The following is a 22,271-nucleotide window of genomic DNA, read 5'->3' as shown; positions in this document are numbered from 1 at the left end:
GACTTTCGCTGAGACATCTCGAAAAAAATAGTAACTGTAACTAAGCAGAGCAGAAACAGTTGCTCCCTCGAAGAATAACCGTTGCTTGAAGGCACGGAAAAAAGGGAACTGACCTCAGCACGTCGGCGAGGACCTCTTATTGCTAGTATGACCTCAGACGGCATCGCGTGGGAGCCGGGCAATTATGACATCCTCGTCGACGTGCAGAAGCTAGGAGAAAATTTCCGTCGGATGCTGGCGCATGGGGGAAAATTCAATGAGTGAGGAATCCACAGGTAGTTGTATCCATCAGAAGACAGGAAGATGTTAGTAAGTGAAAGGGGAGGTCGTTCCAGAATTTCTCCACAAGGTAGGAGGAGTGTCCTCCACTGTAGCTTCAGTGGATGCGGGTGTGCAAGGGAGAGCGAAGGGGAGGGTTGGTGGAAGTTCAGGCAGTGGTTGATGTATGCTGTCCCTTGACCGTGAAGGGCTATGTAGGTGTGGATCCGAATTTTAAATTAGCATCTCTACCAAATGGGGAGACAGTGGAGTTTCTTGAGCTGGGGGGGGTGGGGTGGCTCCGTTTGGGGAGGACGAGGTTGAGTCTGGCCGATGTGTTCTGTATGGTCTGTAGTTTTTTAGTCTTGTAGTAGATCAACTCAATACACATTTTGTTTGTCTAAAGGGGACTATGTGGTATTTCTGGAATCATCATTGCTAAGAGGTGAAATCCGTACCTGCCCTACTTTTAGTGAGTGGTGTAGGAAAGTGCCACTTTTTGCTATGGACACCCTAACTGTTTGCCTGGTAATGATTGCAATTTTGACTGAAAATGCATTGAGTGCCTGCTAATCCGGTCCCCAGTGCTAGATCTCTTTTCCAAAAACTGTGCAATTGTTCCCCAATTGGCAATACCTTTGCCCACCCTGTAAGTCCCTAGTAAATAGTACCCCTGCTACCTCAGACATGGGTATCAAAGATGGTCCCCAAGGGCTGCAGCATATATTGCGACACCTTCAGGGACCCCTCACCTAGCACATGTAGACTGCCAGTGCAGGCTCCATGTCTTGGTGCAGCTAAAGAGTGAAAACATGACATGGCACCCACAGCCTGTGTACCCTGTCCCCTAACACTACATGCAATATGTTTAAGTGACCCCTACGGTAGGCCTTACATCCCTAAGGGTGGGTGCATTATATTACATGTAAGGACATAAATGCAAAAGCAGATATGCCTCTGCTATGTCTTTGTCAATCCTTAGACATAGTAAGTGAACAGGGAAGCCATTTTAAGTACATGTGCTGGATACTGGTCAATGCGAATTCCCCAGCTACATGATGGCTTCACTGAAAACAGGGATGTTTGATATCAAACATCTTGTATTAAATAATCCTCACTGATTCAAGATATGGATTTATTAATACATGCACCCAGAGGGCACATTAGAGGTGCCCCATGAAAGCCTACCAACTACCAGTGTGCGGACTGACTAGTTTTAGTCATCCAGCCACCACCAGTCACGCTTCCGACCCCCCAAGGAGAGCATTTGCTCTTGCGTGGTCAGGAACAAAGCGTGCTCTGGGAGAGGTGTTTACACACCCCACTCAACAGGATGACTTGAGAATCTGCATTCCAAGGCAGGGGCGTCAAAGAAGCCCACTGCCCTTGGTATGCAGATCTGGCTTTGCTCAAAGAAGACATGCTGACCCCTCCCCCCCAACTGCACCCCACCCCCTCCCCAGGGCCCATCTGGCACTGGGCTACGCGGGAAATTTAGTATTCAGAGAGGTGTGTCCACACCTCAGCTAAGTCCCACCCCTAAGGTGAGCTGCCTGATGTGGACACAACATTTAGAAATCTGCCACCTTAGTGTTGAAAGAATCAGGAATTCTGGGACAGGTTTATGCCCACTTCCCACAGTAAGAGGTCATATGGGGGGCGAAGTATCCCAAGGGTAAGTTGCCCTGGGGAAGACTGCCTGCCTTCAACAAAGACCCAGGAACTCCTGTGGAGCAGCAAAGCTGCTTCCCTGCATCTTGCAAGCACCCCAATAGAAATGCGAGGGTTCCAGACTCCTGAAAACCTGACACCGGAAAGCACAACTGCACCTGAGCGGCCTAGCCAGAGTTGAAGTGGACCAGCGGTGCAACCATGGTTACCCGGCCCTCCAGAGACAAAGTCCACCTTGGACTTGCCCACTGTGGGCTCACCACGCCAACTGCACCCTCTGCCCGCAAGCCTCCCCAACCGCAAGTGCTCCAGTTAAAGAAAACCTGTCACTGCAACACACCGCTGCATCCGTTGCCTCTGGCCTGTGGAGAAGAGGACCGAAGGTGTCTCCACGTCCACGAGCATTTCAAGATTTTAACCCACTAGTTGGACCACCCCAACTGGCCTCCCAGTCCAAGCATGCAACCTCTTTGTAACTAGACCGATTCCCATAGACTATCATTGGGCACTGACGCAGTTCTGCACTTCTGCACCTGGTTGCTCCAGTGCCACATGGCATAAACTGTGCGGGAGTCAGACCCCGTAAGTTGCTGTACTATATCTGTATGCAGTATTTGTTTTTCCTACACAGGATAACATTGCCGCGTCTGAAAAATGCACAAAGTGTTGACTTTTGAAACCTGAAAGTATTTTTCCTGCAAAATGTACTTACCTGATTGTATTGATTCTGATGCCTAAATATATATAAAGATACTTGTTATTTTTGTAAACTGGTGTGGATCTCCTCCTTGAGTCGTGTGTTTCATTTATTGATTCTGTGTGTATTTGCAGATGCCTAACATTCCTCTCTGATAAGCCTTAGGCTGCTCAACCACACTACCCCTAAAAAAAAGATCACCATGGTCCTGTCCACTGGTAAGGGAACCCCTGGACTCTTTGCATGCTATATGTCATTTTGATATATCACATAACGAGCCAGCTTCCTACAAGTGGTAGTCACTCTTATTGCCCCATAAGAGATACATTTCCATAAAAGTGATGGCCGCATTCTTAAAGAAATTGTCAAAGAGAAAACGTGTGTATTTATCACACTGTGGATGAAAGTGCATAATGTATTTAATGATCAGACTTCTTGCGCTTGTCCTGTAACACTTTGATGATGGAGTCTAGCTCACGGATCACTTTACTCACTTTAAGCAGGGGGTCAGGCGTTCCCAGTAAAGGGTCTCATACACCCTTCTGGAGGAGTAAATTATTCAACAAAAAAGGCAAATAATTATTTGTAATGTGGTACATCCCGCTTTAGTATTATTTATTTTGCTGTTTTTCTATATTAACATGTGCCTTTTTGGGCAAACGACTCATCTCATTAGTGGTCAATCCAGCAATCAGCAATTTAATTGTGACCAAACACCTTAGCACAGACTTTGCCCCTGCACGCCACCACATGGCCCTTTGTTTTGTAACTTTGATATTTTAAGCTAGAACCTTTAAAAAAAAATCTACAAAACATGCAGTAGACGAAGAATTATGTGGAAAATGTGCTAAATGCATAATGATGCTGAAAACGCCTAGGAACTGCAGTGGCTCTACTCATCCCAACACCTTAACTGTACATTTATTAATATAATGCCACATGAGCATTACAGACACAGAATCCTAAACTTACTATTTCATTAATGGCTACTTCATATTTTTCCAGGATCGCAAACTGCTCATGAATTGGTGGAATTTGTGCTTCAATCCTTGGCATCTCATTCTGTAGGGTCTCGTGGAGGCGTAAGCTTTTCCCCAGCTCTTCTAAGGTCTGTGGAGGCTGACTGATCCTAAAAGACAAGGCACAGAATAACTTATAGATCACAAACCATAGCATTGTTATAGTCATCATTATTCCAGTGAGCAATTAACAACTGGAGAAGCAAGAAAGCAAGTTACTTACCTGTAACTACAGTTATCCAGTATTGGTATATTTCATAAATTCACATGCTTGAATCATCTCTGTTGTCGAAGTGGGAGTCCCAAGGTACATGAAAAGCAATAAGCACAAAAAATATATATTTTCCCTTAGGCTATAATGCTAATCCAATGACTCATATAGCCTACCCTTGTCCTTTTGTGAAAAGGTCCAAACTTGTCTCCTGGCCACTCAGGCACCAGCACCCTTTAGAATACTCTCATGAAAGGTTCCTTCCCTCAGATTCTCTAGCACAAGAGTGAAGACTATGTCCTGAGAAGGAAATGCGAGCTTCTAAGGGGAGGAGGGTGGGTCCCATGTGAACTTATGAAAGACACCAATACTGGGTAACAGTAGTTACAAGTAATTAACTTGTTTTCTTATCCAGTATTGGATCTTTCATAAATTCACATGCTTGAATCGGAATAGCCAGCAGTACTCCTAATAAACGTTATGCCTGCAGTGGATGGTGGGTGCGAGCATTGTAATCGTTTTAATTATAGTAATAAATAACATATCTATAAATCTTGCTCTACACTTATAGAACAAATGTATCAAACAAAATTGTGTAGCAATTATAGACTATTGCATATAGAATTAGGTATACACATTAAAGGAAAGATCTCACCTTAATGAAATAGATGACGTAGGACCGCATGTCCAACGAGGGAATTAGTTCTTTGTGACGATTCCAAACAGTAGTGCTGCGCAAAAGAGTGCGTAGTCTTCCACATTGCAGCCTGACATATCTTATCCTTGAAACAAAGCAGCTGATGTGGAGACTGCTCTTGTAGAGTAAGCTCTTCGGTGCTTAGTCAATGGTTTTCCGGCTTTTGTGTGGCAAAACTGAATGGTGGATGCAATTCACCGAGCTATCGTAGCCTTAGTGACTCCTGTCTCTTGCCGTCCTTGAGCATATGAGACTAGCAGATGGTCTGTCTTCCGGAGCTGCTTAGTACGCTGAAGGTAAAATTTCAAGCATCTCTTGATGTCTAGTGAGTGAAGAGTCTTTTCTGCTATTGTTGACGGATTCGGGAGAAAGGTTCTTAATATTACTGGCTCTTCAAATGAAAGGATAAACGCACCTTAGGAATGTATCTCGGGTTCGTTCTAAGAAGAACAAAGTTGTTTGAAAACATAAGGTAGGGTTCCTTAGTGGTAAAGGCCTGTATATCGCTGACTCTTCTCGTGGATGTAAGAGCAAGTAGAGATGCCATCTTCCATGTGATGTATTTCAGCTCATCTCTGTGAATAGGTGCGAACAGGGCTTTCATTAATTGAGACACAACTATATTTAGATGCCACTGTGGCAGGGGTGGACGCACCGGAGGAAAAGTACGAAACATGCCCTTCATGAACTGTTTCATAAGTGTAGATGAGCCAAGTGAGGGCATATCCACCGAGCGTCTATAAGAAGATATAGCAGCCAAATGGATCTTAACAGATGCATGACATAGCCCAGCCTTCGAAAGGGTAAGAAGGTATGAGAGAATTTGCTCTGGCCCAATCTTTAACGGATGGAAATTGTTCTGAAGGCACCAGACACAAAAGCTCTTCCATTTGAGTCTGTAAGTCCTATTTGTACTGTCAGGTCATGCCCTGGACAAAATCAGTTTGCATTCCTCATCAGTGTTCATACCCTGGAACTCATAGAACTCAGGAGCCATGCGTGCAATTGCAGAGATGCTGGATGAAGAATCTGATCTTGACTCTTCGTGAGAAGGTCGTGCTTGCAGGGAAGACGTAAGGGATTGGTTACCGACAGGAGCAGGAGCTCCGTGTACCAACACTGTCTGGGCCACTTGGGCACTATGAGTATGATCTTGCAGCCCTCTGACTTCATCTTCCTCAAAAGCCTGGGAATTAATGGGATGGGGGAAAAGTGTATGCAAAGATCCCGGTCCATCTCATCGAAAGAGCATTCCACCACGACCCCAGGAGTGGGTACTGTAGGAAGTTGGCTCTGTATATATTATTTCAAAGTAAGACATAGCGTGCACAGAGTCCAAGGGTTCCCCTTAGAGGTAAGATAGTGGCAAAAAGAGATAATTCTAATACTCTATTTTGTGGTAGTGTGGTCAAGCAGTAGCCTTATCAGAGGGTAGTGTTAAGCATTTTTTGTACACACACACAGGCAATGAATGAGGAACACACAATCAAAGACTTACTCCAGGCCAATAGGTTTTTAAATAGAAAAATATATTTTCTTAGTTTATTTTAAGAACCACAGGTTCAAGATTTACAAGTAATACTTCAAATGAAAGGTATTTCACTCAGGTATTCTAGGAACTTTGAATAATCACAATAGCATGTACAGTTTTTACGAAAATGGCAATAAGCTATTTTAAGAGTGGACACAGTGCACAAATCAACAGTTCCTGGGGGAGGTAAGTAATTGTTAAGTTCACAGGTAAGTAAAACACTTACAGGGTTCAACGTTGGTCCAAGGTAGCCCACCATTGGGGGTTCAAGGCAACCCCAAAGTTACCACACCAGCAGCTCAGGTGTGTGGCAGGCTGGCAAAAACTAGTCAGCCCACATTGGAAGTCGGGTATGTTTGCAGGGGGCATCTCTAAGATGCCCTCTGGGTGTATTTTACAATAAATTGTACACTGGCATCAGTGTGCATTTATTGTGCTGAGAAGTTTGATACCAAACTTCCCAGTTTTCAGTGTAGCCATTATGGTGCTGTGGAGTTTGTGTTTGACAGACTCCCAGACCATATACTCTTATGGCTACCCTGCACTTACAATGTCTAAGGTTTTGCTTAGACACTGTAGGGGCAGAGGGCTCATGCACATATGCCCTCACCCGTGGTATAGTGCACCCTGCCTTAGGGCTGCAAGGCCTGCTAGGGGGTGACTTACCTATTCCACAGGCAGTGTGAGGTTGGCATGGCACTCTGAGGGGAGTGCCATGTCGACTTAGTCATTTTCTCCCCACCAGCACACAAAAGGTGTGAAGCAGTGTGCATGTGCTGAGTGAGGGGTCCCTAGGGTGGCATAAGTCATGCTGCAGCCCTTAGAGACTTTCCCTGGCATCAGGGCCCTTGGTACCAGGGGTACCAGTTACAAGGGACTTACCTGAGTGCAAGGGTTGTGCCAATTGTGGAGACAAAGGTACAGTTTAGGGAAAGAACACTGGTGCTGGGGCCTGGTTGGCAGGGTCCCAACACACTTTCAAATCATAACTTAGCATCAGCAAAGGCAAAAAGTCAGGGGGTAACCATGCCAAAGAGGCATTTCCTTACAGGTATCAACTAGCGTAAAATTGGCATTTGGCGTTCTGATTGGTGGCAAATAGATCCAGGGTCAGCCGTTCCCAGCATAGAAAGATGCTGTTCAGTTCCTTCTGGTCGAGTTCCCATTCCTGGCAGTTGTCGTCCGTCCTGCTGAGAGAGTCCGCTAGGACGTTGTTGACACCTGGAATGTGCTCCACTCTCAGGCAAATCTTGTGCAGCGTGAGCCAGTCCCAGAGAGATTGAACTTCTCTTGAGAGGGACAGAGATCTTGTTCCTCCCTGCTTGTAGATATAGAACATGCTTGTTGTGTTGTCTGTACGGACCAACATGGACTAACCTGCAATCCATGGAAGGAATGCCTTGAGCACGAGAAAAATTGCTTTTAACTCCAGCAGATTTATGTGCATTCTTCTGTGCGCATCCGACCATCTCCCTGGAATGCGCATGTCCTGTAGATGACATCCCCAACCCGCCAATGAAGCGTCTGTTGTGATAATGAAGTCTGTCATTGGAGTGGGAAAGGTCAACCCTTGAGAAAGATGGTTGGTCTAAGACCACCATCGCAAAGTCTCTACTAATCTTGGTGTAATATTTATTAAATCCTCAAAGGATCCTTGGGATTGGGTCCATTGCAGCTGTAACTCCTCTTGCAATGGTCTCATTTTCAACCTTGCCAGGTAGACTAGGACGATAGAAAAGGAGATCATGCCTAGAAGCGACTAGAACACTCGTACTGAAACGGACTTTCTTCTTGAGATCCTGATAGCCATGTGGGTTCGTTTCTGCGGCTGTGCCTTTGTGAGTTACGCTATGTTCTTGATGGTGTTGAGTTCTGCACCCAAAACGACTATCCTGCGTGTGAGAAGAGTGACTGATTTCTGGAAGTTTACTGTTAGACCTAGATTGTGAAATAGTTCTAGGCAGACATTGGTAGCCTTGGATGCCAGCTGCGATGTAGGGGCTTTTATCAGCCAGTTGTCCAGGTACGGAAAGACCTGAAAACCCCTGTTGCGGGGAATGCCTGTGATTGGGGCAAGACATTTAGTGAAGATTCGTGGCGCTGGCTTCAAGCCGAATGGGAGGACTTCAATTAATAATGGGCACCGGACACAGTGAAGCGGAGATATTTGCGATGCTTTACATGTATCAGTATGTGGAAATAAGCATTCTGGAGATCCATTGTTGTCATGTAATCTCCAAGGTTCAAAGGATTGCTTCCTTTGAAATTGTTCAACTTCCTGAGGTCTAGGATTGGCCTCCATTCTCCCTTATTAGAAAGAACCGTGAATAGAATCGGAGCCCTCTGTGTTGCACCGGAACCTCTTCTATCACTCCCTTGGCGAGCATTAGGAAAACCTCCTGCTGAAGCAAGTGAAGATAAAGTGGTTTGGATTTTCCTGGTGGATGGTGTGGTGGTTTTTGTATAAATTCCAGGGTATGACCTCGAGCCACTATATCCAGCATCCATTTGTCCGATGTTATGCTTTTCCAATTCTGAAGTTAATTGGAGATGTTCGCTCCCACCTGATGGCCCTGCGAATACTGTGGAAGCGTAGCCGGTGCCAGAGAAGAATCAGTGCTTGCGAGGTTGATCCCCGGCTTGGGAACTCTGTTTTCTCCTCCTGCCTTGTCTAACGTAGGAAGCTGTGCATGGTTGCCTATAATGCTGCTGATAGGCTGGTCTATATTGAGGCTGTTGATACTGGCTATGGTAGGAGCCTCGAAATGTTGAAAAACCCCTACCTCTTGCTCCCCGAAAGGGCTGCTTGGTTACTGCAAGGTACCCAGGGACCGAGCAGTGTCCGTGTCAGCCTTGATGGCCTGTAATGCGTCATCTACATGCTTGCCGAAGAGAGACTCTCCGTCGTACGGTATGTCTAGAATTCTGGACTGTACCTCTGGTCTGTGAGAGGTCGCTTTTAACCAACCTTGGCGACGTAAAACAGCCGCTCCCGCCAGCTGACGAAAACCTGTTGTAAGAAAATTCCTCCTTGGCATGGTTACCCCCTGACATTTTGCCTTTGCTGGTGCCAAGTTATGATTTGAAAGTGTGCTGAGGCCTGCTAACCAGGCCCCAGCACCAGTGTTCTTTCCCTAACCTGTACCTTTGTTTCCACAATTGGCACACCCTGGCATCCAGGTAAGTCCCTTGTAACTGGTACCCCTGGTACCAAGGGCCCTGATGCCAGGGAAGGTCTCTAAGGGCTGCAGCATGTCTTATGCCACCCTGGAGACCCCTCACTCAGCACAGACACACTGCTTGCCAGCTTGTGTGTGCTGGTGGGAAGAAAATGACTAAGTCGACATGGCACTCCCCTCAGGGTGCCATGCCAACCTCACACTGCCTATAGGCAAAGATAAGTCACCCCTCTAGCAGGCCTTACAGCCCTAAGGCAGGGTGCACTATACCATAGGTGAGGGCATAAGTGCATGAGCACTATGCCCCTACAGTGTCTAAGCAAAACCTTAGACATTGTAAGTGCAGGGTAGCCATAAGAGTATATGGTCTGGGAGTCTGTCGTGCACGAACTCCACAGCACCATAATGGCTACACTGAAAACTGGGAAGTTTGGTGTCAAACTTCTCAGCACAATAAATGCACACTGATGCAAGTGTACATTTCATTGTGAAATACACCCGAGAGGGCATCTTAGAGATGCCCCCTGAAACCATACCCGACTTCTAGTGTGGGCTGAATAGTTTTAGCAGCCTGCCACACACCAGACATGTTGCTAGCCACATGGGGAGATTGCCTTTGTCACTCTGTGGCTAGTAACAAAGCCTGTACTGGGTGGAGGTGCTTCTCATCTCCCCCTGCAGGAACTGTAACACCTGGCGGTGAGCCTCAAAGGCTCACCCCCTTTGTTACAGCACCCCAGGGCACTCCAGCTAGTGGAGTTGCCCGCCCCCTCCGGCCACGGCCCCACTTTTGGCGGCAAGGCCGGAGGAGATAATGAGAAAAACAAGGAGGATTCACTGGCCAGTCAGGACAGCCCCTAAGGTGTCCTGAGCTGAGGTGACCCTGACTTTTAGAAATCCTCCATCTTGCAGATGGAGGATTCCCCCAATAGGGATGTGCCCCCCTCCCCTCAGGGAGGAGGCACAAAGAGGGTGTAGCCACACTCAGGGCTAGTAGCCATTGGCTACTAACCCCCCAGACCTAAACACACCTAAATTGAGTATTTAGGGGCTCCCAGAACCTAGCAAGATAGATTCCTGCAACCTAAGATGAAGAAGGACTGCTGACCTGAAAGCCCTTCAGAAAAGACGGAGACAGCAACTGCTTTGGCCCCAGCTCTACCGGCCTGTCTCCCCACTTCAAGAAAAACTGCAACAGCGACGCGTTCCACAGGGTCCAGCGACCTCTGAAGCCTCAGAGGACTACCCTGCATCTAAAAGGACCAAGAACTCCTGAGGACAGCGGCTCTGCAACAAAGAAGCAACTTTTAAAGATCACACGTTTCCCGCCGGAAGCATGAGACTTTGCACTCTGCACCCGACGCCCCCAGCTCGACTTGTGGAGAAACAATACTACGGGGAGGACTCCCCGGCGACTGCGAGTCCGTGAGTAGCCAAAGTTGACCCCCCTGAGCCCACACAGCGACGCCTGCAGAGGAAATCCAGAGGCGTACCCTGACCGCGACTGCCTGCTTCAAAGAACCCGACGCCTGGTAAAGACACTGCACCCGCAGCCATCAGGACCTGAAGGATCCGACCTCCAGTGCAGGAGCGACCCCCAGGTGACCCTCTCCCTTGCCCAGGTGGTGGCTTCCCCGAGGAGCCCCCCCCTTGCCTGCCTGCTTAGTTGAAGAGACCCCTGGGTCTCCCATTGAATCCTATTGCAAACCCGACGCCTGTTTGCACTCTGCACCCGGCCGCCCCGTATCGCTGAGGGTGTACTTTTTGTGCTGACTAGTGTCCCCCCCCGGTGCCCTACAAAACCCCCCTGGTCTGCCCTCCGAAGACGCGGGTACTTACCTGCTGGCAGACTGGAACCGGGCACCCCCTTCTCCATTGAAGCCTATGTGTTTTCGGCACCCCTTTGACCTCTGCCCCTGACCGGCCCTGAGCGGCTGGTGTGGTAACTTTGGGGTTGCTCGGAACCCCCAACGGTGGGCTACCTGGGACCCAACTTTGAACCCTGTAGGTGGTTTACTTACCTGCAAAACTAACAAACACTTACCTCCCCCAGGAACTGTTGAAAATTGCAGTGTCTAGTTTTAAAATAGCTTATTGCCATTTGTGTGAAAACTGTATATGCTATTTTGCGAATTCAAAGTTCCTAAAGTTCCTAAGTGAAATACCTTTCATTTAAAGTATTGTTTGTAAATCTTGAACCTGTGGTTCTTAAAATAAACTAAGAAAATATATTTTTCTATATAAAAACCTATTGGCCTGGAATTGTCTTTGAGTGTGTGTTCCCCATTTATTGCCTGTGTGTGTACAACAAATGCTTAACACTACCCTCTGATAAGCCTACTGCTCGACCACACTACCACAAAATAGAGCATTAGAATTATCTCTTTTTGCCACTATCTTACCTCTAAGGGGAACCCTTGGACTCTGTGCATGCTATTTCTTACTTTGAAATAGTACATACAGAGCCAACTTCCTACACCTGTGGAAGCTAGATCCAAGGCGCAGTCAATTATCGCCACATACGTATGCTCTCCTTCCTGCAGGTTTTTCCGTGCCTCAGACTGATTGTTCGCAGGAATGAGATCTATGAAGGCATTCATATTAGACCACATCTGGCGATAATTGCTAGGGAGTTGGCTGCACGAACAGTTATAGCCGACATGGACGAACATCTCTTGACCACATTATCCAGTCGCCTGCCTTCCCTATCAGGAGGAGTAGATATAGGCATTGACAGGTTCTTAGAATGCCTTTGGGCAGCTTAGGAGATGGCGGAATCTAGTCTTGGATGCCCTGTCAAACACGCTGGAGAGTCCTGTGTCGCCTTATACTTCTTGTCAAGCTTCTGTGGAACTGGTGGAACAGTCGCTGGGTTCTGCATGATCTTGATACCCTCACTCCAAAAGAAGTCTATAATAGGAATCGCGCTCACAGACTTTCTTGCTTGTTCCTTAAAGTCATGGAGGGAGCATTCCGACTGTGAGACCGACGTTGGCAAGTGAAATTGTGTGGCCGCCCTATCCATCAAGTTGTGAAACCCACCTGTATCTTCCGGTCTGAAGGACGAGGAGGTGTTGGAGAAGGAGTAGGGGCTAAATAATCGTCTCATTCATCACTAGGATGCTGTGGTGTTGAAATCTCTCCTTCTCCTTCATCCCCAGACATAGAAACATCATCTCTAGGGAGAGCGGCTAATGTAGACTGCAGTGACAGCGTGGGAGTTGCTGGAGGTGGAGGTATACTCCTTGGTGTAACAGGAGAGGTCGGAAGAGGCGGTTGTTCCTCCGCTGCAGTTGGGAACCTCCTCTTGTAATCCTGCAACATTGACTGCAAGTCCTGAATCAAGGAGGCAGGCATCTGCAGTGTCTCTTAGCCGATGTGGAGGTTCATAATAGCGTCTTTGATCAGAATAATAAGGTTCGTATTGATCGTACTCATCATCATCTTCATCCTCCTGATACTTAAAATGCAACTGAGTTGGGCTGTGTGTATCACCAAATGGGCCCTCATCTGACTCTTCCCAGTCCAGAACATGACTAGGAAGCAAGGTTGTTACCTTACTTGGTGAAGTATCCTGTGTATATATTGTAGACCTAGACATCGTTGTAATCTTAACTGTAGCGTGAAGATGAGGAGACCCAGAGGAAATAGGAATAACATCCTGTCTTACAGCGACCATTGGCATTGTCGATGGTGTCGACAACAATGGGCCCATCGACTGAATTGATGTCGTGGGCGATTTCTCCTTCAACGACGGTCTAGTCGACGGTGGTGTCATCGATGGTGGCCTCGTCGATGGTGGTGTCGCTGACGGTGTACTCATCTACGGTAATTTCATATGCGGTGGTGTCGCCGACGCTACTCTTGTCGACGGTGTTGCAGTCGACGATATTCTCATTGACGATGGTGATGACGTTACCTTCAGAAACGAGGTATTTTTCGGATGAGCCTTCGTCGACGGTGGTCTAACTGAAGGAATAGGAGCTTTTACCCCAGACGTCGACGTAGTCGACGACGCGGTGGCGACGGTAGATGTGAAGACCGTCATCGTCACTGTTGTCGACGGTGGTGTCGTCGTCGACTTAAGTTTGAGAGATACCTTTCTAGAGGTGGAAGGCTCAGATGAAGGAGAACGGTGTGATGACTCCTCCTTTCGACGAGGGGAGGATGGCTCAGATGAAATTGAGCCTTGTACGCCCTTAGCACCTTCTTTATGGTGCCGTTTTTGAAGTTTCCTGGATCTCTCAGCCTGTACCAGGTCCTCAGATCTGGACCTTTTATGGAGCCTTTCTGACTCACTCTCCTCACCTGAAGTATAGGATTTTGCCTGTAACCATGTCAATAGTCTACCCTCTCTGTCTCTGAGGGTCTTCACAGAGAAATTGCTGCATATCTTTCAGTCTTTCACCTGGTGTACTGGATATAAGCAGTATAAACAGTCTTTATGTGGATCATCCACATGCAGCCTCTTCTTGCCACATGTCTTACAAGGGCGGAAAAGGCCTTTCCTGGAAGAAACCGTCATTTTCAGAGTTTTCTGAGAAAAAATCTTCCTGTCAGAAGAAGAAAACTGAGCAGAGCTCAGGGAGACTCCCTTCACACGACGTGCAGTAGAAAATCTGAGGGACAAAGCCTCTCTGGAGAGTATTCTAGAGGGTGCTGGAGCCTGATTGGCCAGGAGCCAAGTTTGGGTCTTTTCACAAAAGGACAAGGATAGGCTATATGAATTATTTGATTAGCATTACAGCCTATGGGATTTTTTTTTTGTGCTTATCCTTTTAATGTACTGTGGGACTCCCACTTCGACGACGGGGATGATTCAAGCATGTGAATTTATGAAAGATCCAATACTGGATAAAAAGTGACTGAAGATATCACGGCCAAATCAATAAGATGCTATCCTTTCTTCCCTTTATTGGTATTAACGCAGCACATCTTTTTCCTGGGTGGGTGCAGAGCCTTCAAATTGGGGATATGTTAGTTACAAAGCATAAAAACATACAGATATACACTCTGGGCTCAAATTATCTGGTCTTTCTCCTCTCAACCTGCTTGATCAATCTCATCTCAGCTGCAGGTGAATCATGGACTGCTGCTGTTCCCTTTTTCTCTTTCACGCCCTAGATAACAAAGGCTCCCTATTCTACACTCCTAAATTTCATGGGTGGGCAAATATACAGATTCAGCATTCAGTTCACGTAAAACTATACTAGCATATTAAAACAGCTAAGGTTTTATACTGAAATTCTAATTTGCTATTCATAACCATGAATACTTATTTGCCTATAATTAAGTGTGAAGTCAGAATTCTAACTGACCTTTCGACATTCTGGATCCGAATGTCACAAGTTTTCTGAATGACCAACATGTGGCCCATTTGAAATTAAGTTGCCGCCACCTATTTTAAAGCCCCAACTCCAACTTCAGATTGTATACTCTTGCCTTCCTCTTCCAGTGCTGTTTTAAGCGCACATTTACCAGTCAAGCTACGTTTGGAAATTTGCAAAAAAACATACATAGATAACACCTTTCAAAAAGATTATGGATACACTGTAAAATGCAAAGAAATTGCTTGAGATGGTGGCAACACCCCTGCTTTTGTGGTCCTTGCCAAGCCCTTCTTTGGCCTAAAAACTGAGGTTTGCCTTTCAAGCTATGTTCCAGCCCCAATACCTCCTTCTTATAAGATGGCTAAATTGAGGGTTTTTTAAATCATATTTTCGGTAAGGCACGCCTAAGACTGAGAAACAGAATTTCAAAGTAGTTAAGCCCAGTCACTCTACCCAGCCTGTACATTTTCATACCAACTCTTTACACGCAGGATTTAAATGGTCATCAGCTTTCCCTTGCTTACTCCACCTATTGCCCCTATGTTTTACCCTGGTGTTTTTCAATCCATCCTCCTAATATTTTTGTCTGTATTACCTCTTTTGGGAGACAAAACCCACCACAAGTGGTCAAGACATTACAATTCCTTTTTTTTTTAAAAGAGCAAGGTCATTTATCAGGATTATGTAGCCCCCATCAGCAGCACTGGTACTGTAACATTTAGCTTTATTACTTCTGCTATAAACTGTATTTCAGTACTAGAATTCATGCTGCAACTAACAGTTCTGGTATTAGAGCTTTAAGTACTACTAGTAAAATGTAAGCTACTATTCTTATACTAATTAGTACTACTGAATGTGACAATGCTGCAGGCCTTACATCTAGAATTAATGAAAGAAGTACTCCTGGTGGTTTTAGTATTACTACTGGAACTACTTCTACCATCAGGTCTATTGTTATTACTGCTATTGGTATCATTATGCTGATATAACTATTGGTAGTACTTCTACATGTCGTGTTGATCATGCTGCTAGTACCTCTAGTATGAGCAGCTGTGCTAAAGTACACTCTTGATGCTACTAGTTCATAGATTTCTTGCCTACCCCTCTTTCTTTATACACTGCCTTCTCAGCTGTGCAGCAGCTTTGTGTCGCTGCCCTAATTGTCAGCCCTACGCTTTATGTGATTACATTTACCTCCATGTGCTTGTTGATTTACTTCTCTTGTAGGGGATTTCCATGATAGTCATAAGCGTTGAATATTCCCCGCCTGCCTGCCGGGACCCCGGAGCACTTTTTCCAATATAACTTCTTAAGTGTCCATCTTCGCCTTACTTCAGAAAGGCCTGCCAAGTCACTTAAGAATGTTCCTATGCAGCCTATAGGAAAGGCTACAGTGTTCAAACTTCTTCATCCAGTTTGTTCTTGAGGTAAATGCATTTAAATGCCTGAACAAATGAATATTTTTTAGAAAAATTCCTTCACAAACCTTTTTTATATTAGAAAACCCCTGTGAAGGAGTGCAGAGCAGTGTAGCCCATAGGCTGCCATTAGTAATGAAGAAAAAGGAGACTATACCTTTAAGAGCAGCCAGCCCTCCAGTATCCCATCATGCCTAGAGAGAGGCAGTTACCTCAGTTCTTTTTTCTGGCTCCTGCTGACAGGACCCTGGAGCACTGAGCTCGACCTATTTAGGTTATTTTCTTCAAAAATAGAGAAAAACTTTGAGAAAAAACAACTTTACTCAACGTCTTTTGACTTTCTCTCTTGGATTTCGAATTTTTCTGACAAGAATTGAGGCATTTTTACACAAAAAATGTCTTCCTTATTCGACAAATGTCCAAAATGTAGCAGAAAAAAAGGCCAAAACAGACCCTCACGAGGTCTGCATCATTTGTCTGCCGTCTTCACACATACCTACCTCCTGTAACATCTGCAAGACATTTTCCAGGCGCACACTGCGTGACAGAGAGAAGATTCGCCTTCAAGGGAGAGCAGAGAGAGGACGCCAGGGAACCAGTGGGACTTCTGAGCGAGGGGAAGGTCAGTCTTCCACCAGAGCTCATCCCTCAGCCTCCAGTGGACGTGGAAGGTCTGAGAGGCGTTCTTCAGGTCGAAAACGCTTTCAGTCCTGGTCGACGTCGAGAAGATCGACATCGAGAGGAGGTATGGCGCCGACATGCTCGCCGTCGAAGTCCGGCTCAACGTCGTATAGGCATCGCCGTTCAACGTCAAGGCACTGCACGACGTCGAAGACTCCACGACACGCGACTTCGAGGAGCAGATTGACATCGTTGGAATCGACGTCGAGAAGGAAACGTAGACGTCATGTGTCGGCGTCGAGGTTCCGCACAACGTCGACGTCGAGACGTAGAGGAAGATCTACGTCGAGGAGCCCAACGACGTCGAGGAGAGCATCCACGTCGAGGAGACACAAACGAAGAAGAATTTATTCTTCCTCAGAGTACTCTACTTCAGTAGTGCTGCTTCCCTCGTCGCCTTCTACTCCCGCATCTCCTCATGCATCCCCTCCACCAGATTTATCACCATCATCTCCTCAGTCACAGACACTGCAACCTACGGATCAGGATTTACTGGCACCTACACCACTTCCAGTGCCTCAAGTGCCTATCAGTGTCCCAGCAAGACCGCGCTCTACATCGCGCCACCGTTCACGACATGGCCATCACTCATCCCGCTCAAGATCTCACTGCAGATCTAGACGTAGATCAAGTTCAAGGGGTCGTGAGAGAGATTCTTGTTCTTCTACCAGAGACTGCTCCCCTACTTTATCGGATTCACCCCCACCTCGGTCCTCGCCGGTTGGTGATATTAACACCTTTCATGAAGTGCTGGTCCGAGGTGCGTCAAAACGTAACATTCCGATGGTTGCCCCTACACCATCGACGTCGGTCATATTTGAGACTCTCCAACAGCATACAGCCGCCAGACCTTTGCTACCTCTGGTACCTGGCCTCTTAGAGCCTGCTATGGAAGTCTTCCTCACGCCAGCTACAAGACCTGCACCATCTAGACTGCAGAAAAAGTATTGTTCTCCTGAACAAGATCCTGTGTTTTTGCGTTCCAACCCGCCACCTGATTCAGTGGTTATATTGGCGGCTCGCAAAGCTCACACTACCTCTCCATCTTCCACCTCTCCCCCGGATAAAGAGAGTAAAAGACTAGATTCAACAGGCCGTGAAGTCTGCAGTTCGGCCGCATCCTCCATGAAAACTGCAAGCGCAACAGCCCTCCTGGGCAGATACGATAGGTCCTTGTGGGATTCCATATTACAGTTTGCAGAGCATCTCCTGAGAGATCATAGAGAGGATTTCTTAGAAATAGCCAAGGAAGGTGCTATGGTCTCCAATCAGATCATCATTGCAGCGGTGGACTCGTCTTTACTCTCAGCGCATTCATATTGTCATGGGGTGACACTAAGGAGACATTCATGGCTGCGGCTTACTTCACTGAAGCCGGATGCTCAGCAAAGCGTTATGAATCTGCCATTTTCAGGCTCCACTCTATTCGGATCCCATGCAGATGATGAAATGGCAAGGATGAAGGCTGGGGTGGACACATTAAAAGCAGTGTGTCTTGACCAGCCTAAGGAACAACGAAGGTCCTTCCGACCTTTCCAACGCCGCTACACCACGCAGAGGGTTCAAACCCCTCAATGGGCCCCTAAAAGATCTCACCAGCAGTACCAACGATTTTATCAGCTTCAGCGTAAAGCACAGAGAGGACGATCGACACATCAGTCCAATCAGCGTTCCCGACAACCTACAGCTTCAAAACCCTGAGAATTTCCTCCCGACAACTTCGTTAACCACTCTGGTGGGGGGAAGCGTCACCAATGCCTGGTAGAGTGGCAAAGAATTACAACAGACGCTTGGGTCTTAAACATTGTACAGAATTGATATTGTCTCAGGTTTTCCACACCGCCTCCAACCATTCCGCCAAAACCCTCCACTGCGCACCTAGACCTCTTAAAGGCGGAAGTTTCCATCCTCCCTGAAAAGAGAGCAGTGGAATCGGTTCCCCTCAACCAACGGGGGAAGGGCATTTACTCCAAATACTTTCTCATCCCAAAAAGGACAAGAGAGAGTTCAGACCCATTCTAGACCTCAAAATTGCCAACAAATGGGTCCGAAAGCAAAAGTTCACGATGCTATCCTTACACCAGATATATCCTCAGATTCAGCAAGGGGACTAACTTTGCTCAGTGGATCTACACAATGCGTATTTACACATCACCATTGCGAAGAAGCATTGGAAATTCCTGAGGTTTGTTGTGGGTCAAGATCACTTCCAATACACTGTCCTACCATTCGGTCTCAGGTCAGCACCCAGAACCTTTTCCAAGTGCATAGCTGTGGTGGCAGCACATCTCAGAAAAAACCGGACTTTCATATACCCATATTTGGACGACTGGATAATCAAAGCATCCACCTATGCAGAAGCCAAACTGCATTTCCAGATGACCTGCGATCTCCTGTATCGGCTAGGCCTTCGTGTCAACTTTCACAAGTCAACGACAGTTCCTGTCCAGAAGTTACACTACTTAGGAGCTACCATAGACACACTGCAGGCAAAAGTGTGACCTTCGGAGGAACGACGCTTATCCATTCTCCGGAAGTGTCGGGCTCGCCGATCAATGCATCACCCAACAGTGTGCACAGTCTCCTCACTTCTCGGCTCCATGGCCTCCTGCATCTTTCTGACACCCAACGCTCGCCTCCACATGCGACCGCTTCAGGAATGCCGGGAGGACAAATGGAATCAACTGTCGGAGAACTGGGAAGACCGAATTCGTCTGTCCACCCAAGCTATCAGATCTCTCACTTGGTGGTGTTCTCCAGCCAATCTTCTAAAGGGGATGCCATTCGGTCCACAGTCTCCAGCACAGACTATTGTGACAGATGCCTCTCTCCTCGGATGGGGAACCCATATGGATCATCTGCAAATACAAGGTCGATGGTCTTCCAAGGAATCATTATACCACATCAATCTCCTCGAGCTACACCTGCACCTAGCTCTCAAGGCCTTTCTCCCCTCAATCACCACCGACAACTTGCTGGTACAGACAGACAATACCAACACTATGTACTATCTAAACAAGCAAGGGGGCACCAGATCCAGAGTCTTGTTTCAAGAGTCCCAGGCAATATGGCACTGGCTCCTAGCCAGGAAATTGAACATAGTGGCAACCCACCTTCCAGGGGTTCAGAATGTGCAAGCGGATGCCCTCAGCAGAGTTCTAGAAGAGAATCACAAGTGGGTGCTCAACGAAGACATTACTCGAGACATCTTCCGTTTGTGGGGTACACCTTCGATCGACCTCTTCGCCACAGAAGGAAACAGGAAATGCTGCACCTTCACCGCCAGGTTTTACCACCCAGAATCGCTGGGGAATGCTATGTGGATAGACTGGTCCAACAAATTTCTGTACGCCTTTCCACCAATCTCACTGATCCCAGCAGTCCTCCTCAAACTCTCGATGACATCAGCCGCAATGATCCTCATTGCACCAGAGTGGCCGAGACAGTGGTGGTTCCCGGATCTCCTTCACCGATCACTCCGTCCACATCTCAGGCTATCCTGCAGACCGGATCTCCTGACGAAGTTCAGAGGACAAATGAGACACCCCAATCTCTCCTCCTTGAATTTGGCAGCATGGCTCCTGAGTTAGTCCAGTATGGACATCTAAACCTTCCACAGGATTGTATGGAAATCCTAAAGGAAGCTAAGCGTCCATCTACCCGTTTGGCATATTCCTTCATGTGGAAAAGGTTCTGCATCTGGTGTTCTTCTAAGGAGATAGACCCTACATCTTGCAAGGAAAATGTCATTCTCCCATACTTGTTACATTTGGCACGATCTGGCCTGCAACTTTCTTCAATAAAAGTTTATTTGGCAGCTTTGACTGCTTATAGGAAAACTCCTTTGCAAACCTCTTTCTTTAGGATTCCAGTCATCAAAGATTTCCTAGAGGGGTTAAAGAAGGTCTTTCCTCCAGTTAGGCGCCCTTCCCCACCATGGGAAGTTAATGTGGTCCTTTCACGTCTAATGCAACATCCATTTGAACCCATACACAAGGCATCTCTCCAACACCTAACTTGGAAGACGGCCTTTCTAGTGGCAATCACATCAACACGAAAGGTTAGCGAGATCCAGGTCCTCTGTATCCACGAGCCTTACACAGTATTTCACTCCTCCAAAGTAGTACTGCGAACACATCCTAAATTTCTGCCCAAGGTTATATCCGTCTTTCACAACAACCAGTCAATTTCCTTACCTACTTTCTTTCCAAACCCATCTACCCCAGCAGAGAGAGCTCTCCATTCTCTAGATGTAAAAAAGGTGTTAAAATGTTATCTAGATAAGACTAATTCCCTTCGGAGAACTTCACAACTGTTCGTTAATTATGGTACCGTCCGTACCGGTTTAGCCACCTCCAAACAGTCAATATCGAGATAGATAGTCTCCTCTATTTTGTTTTGCTATCAACTAGCTAAGAAAACTCTACAGGGCTACCAAAAGCGCATTCCACCAGAGGCAAGTCGGCAACGACTGCTTTATTGAGGAATGTTCCATTAGCAGACATTTGTAGAGCTCGACTTGGAGATCTGGTCACACCTTTATCAAGCATTATTGCCTTGACTCTGATGCTAGGGCAGATGCTCAAGTAGGACAGGCTTCTCTTAGGAACCTCTTTGCTTGAGAGAGTGTTTTCTGAGTGTTCTGTCTGCTCCTCCGCGTGTTATGGGATGGGCTTGCTATTCTATTCAACGCTTATGACTATACATGGAAATCCCCTACGAGAGAAGGTATAGTTTCTTACCTGTAACTCCAGTTCTCTTGTAGGGGTATGGCTTAATTAGGTTAATCATTATCATCAGCTAAGAACTGCCTGCAAAAAGACCTGAGGTAACTGCCTCTCTCTAGGCATGATGGGATACTGGAGGACTGGCTGCTCTAAAGGCATAGTCTTCTTTTTCTTCATTACTAATGGCAGCCTGTGGGCTACACTGCTCTGCACTCCTTCATAGGGGTTTTCTAATATAAAAAAGGTTTGTGAAGGAATTTTCTAAAAAATATTGATTTGTTCAGGCATTTACATGCATTTACCTCAAGAACAAACTGGATTAAGAAGTTTGAACACTGTAGCCTTTCCTATAGGCTGCATAGGAACATTCTTAAGTGACTTGGCAGGCCTTTCTGAAGTAAGACGAACATGGACACTTAAGAAGTTATATTGGAAAAAGTGCTTGGGGTCCCCGCAGGTGGGCGGGGAATATTCAACGCTTATGACTATCATGGAAATACCCCTACGAGAGAACTGGAGTTACAGGTAAGAAACTATACCTTCTTGCCATACTCAGCCCCACTTTCACACTGGTTCTCTCCCAATATTCTCAGGCTCAATCTGCTGGAGTACTAGAGTACTATAAATGCTAATTCACCAAAAATGGCAGATGTAGCAGAGCAACTTGATATACTCTTTGATCCCTGATTACATAACAGGATTGACCCTTTTTGCTACCCATAGTCCATCAATAGCCTCCTACAGGGAGTGCAGAATTATTAGGCAAATGAGTATTTTGACCACATCATCCTCTTTATGCATGTTGTCTTACTCCAAGCTGTATAGGCTCGAAAGCCTACTACCAATTAAGCA

General features: G+C 46.6%; 1 protein-coding gene across 1 annotated transcript in view; it reads right to left on the bottom strand.

Moving 5' to 3' along the window:
• Positions 1-22,271, bottom strand: part of DNAH2 (dynein axonemal heavy chain 2) — a 1,666,550-nt gene that overhangs the window by 1,133,625 nt on the left and 510,654 nt on the right. The window contains exon 22 of the mRNA XM_069218683.1: positions 3,599-3,755. Within this exon, the coding sequence (XP_069074784.1) occupies positions 3,599-3,755 (157 nt within the window). The remainder of the gene's footprint in view (positions 1-3,598; positions 3,756-22,271) is intronic.

This window comes from Pleurodeles waltl, chromosome 12 (genome assembly GCF_031143425.1).
Source record: "Pleurodeles waltl isolate 20211129_DDA chromosome 12, aPleWal1.hap1.20221129, whole genome shotgun sequence".
Taxonomy (NCBI): Eukaryota; Metazoa; Chordata; class Amphibia; order Caudata; family Salamandridae; genus Pleurodeles; species Pleurodeles waltl.
The sequence above is the reverse complement of the archived record's forward strand: the minus strand, read 5'-3'. Positions and strand labels throughout refer to the sequence as shown.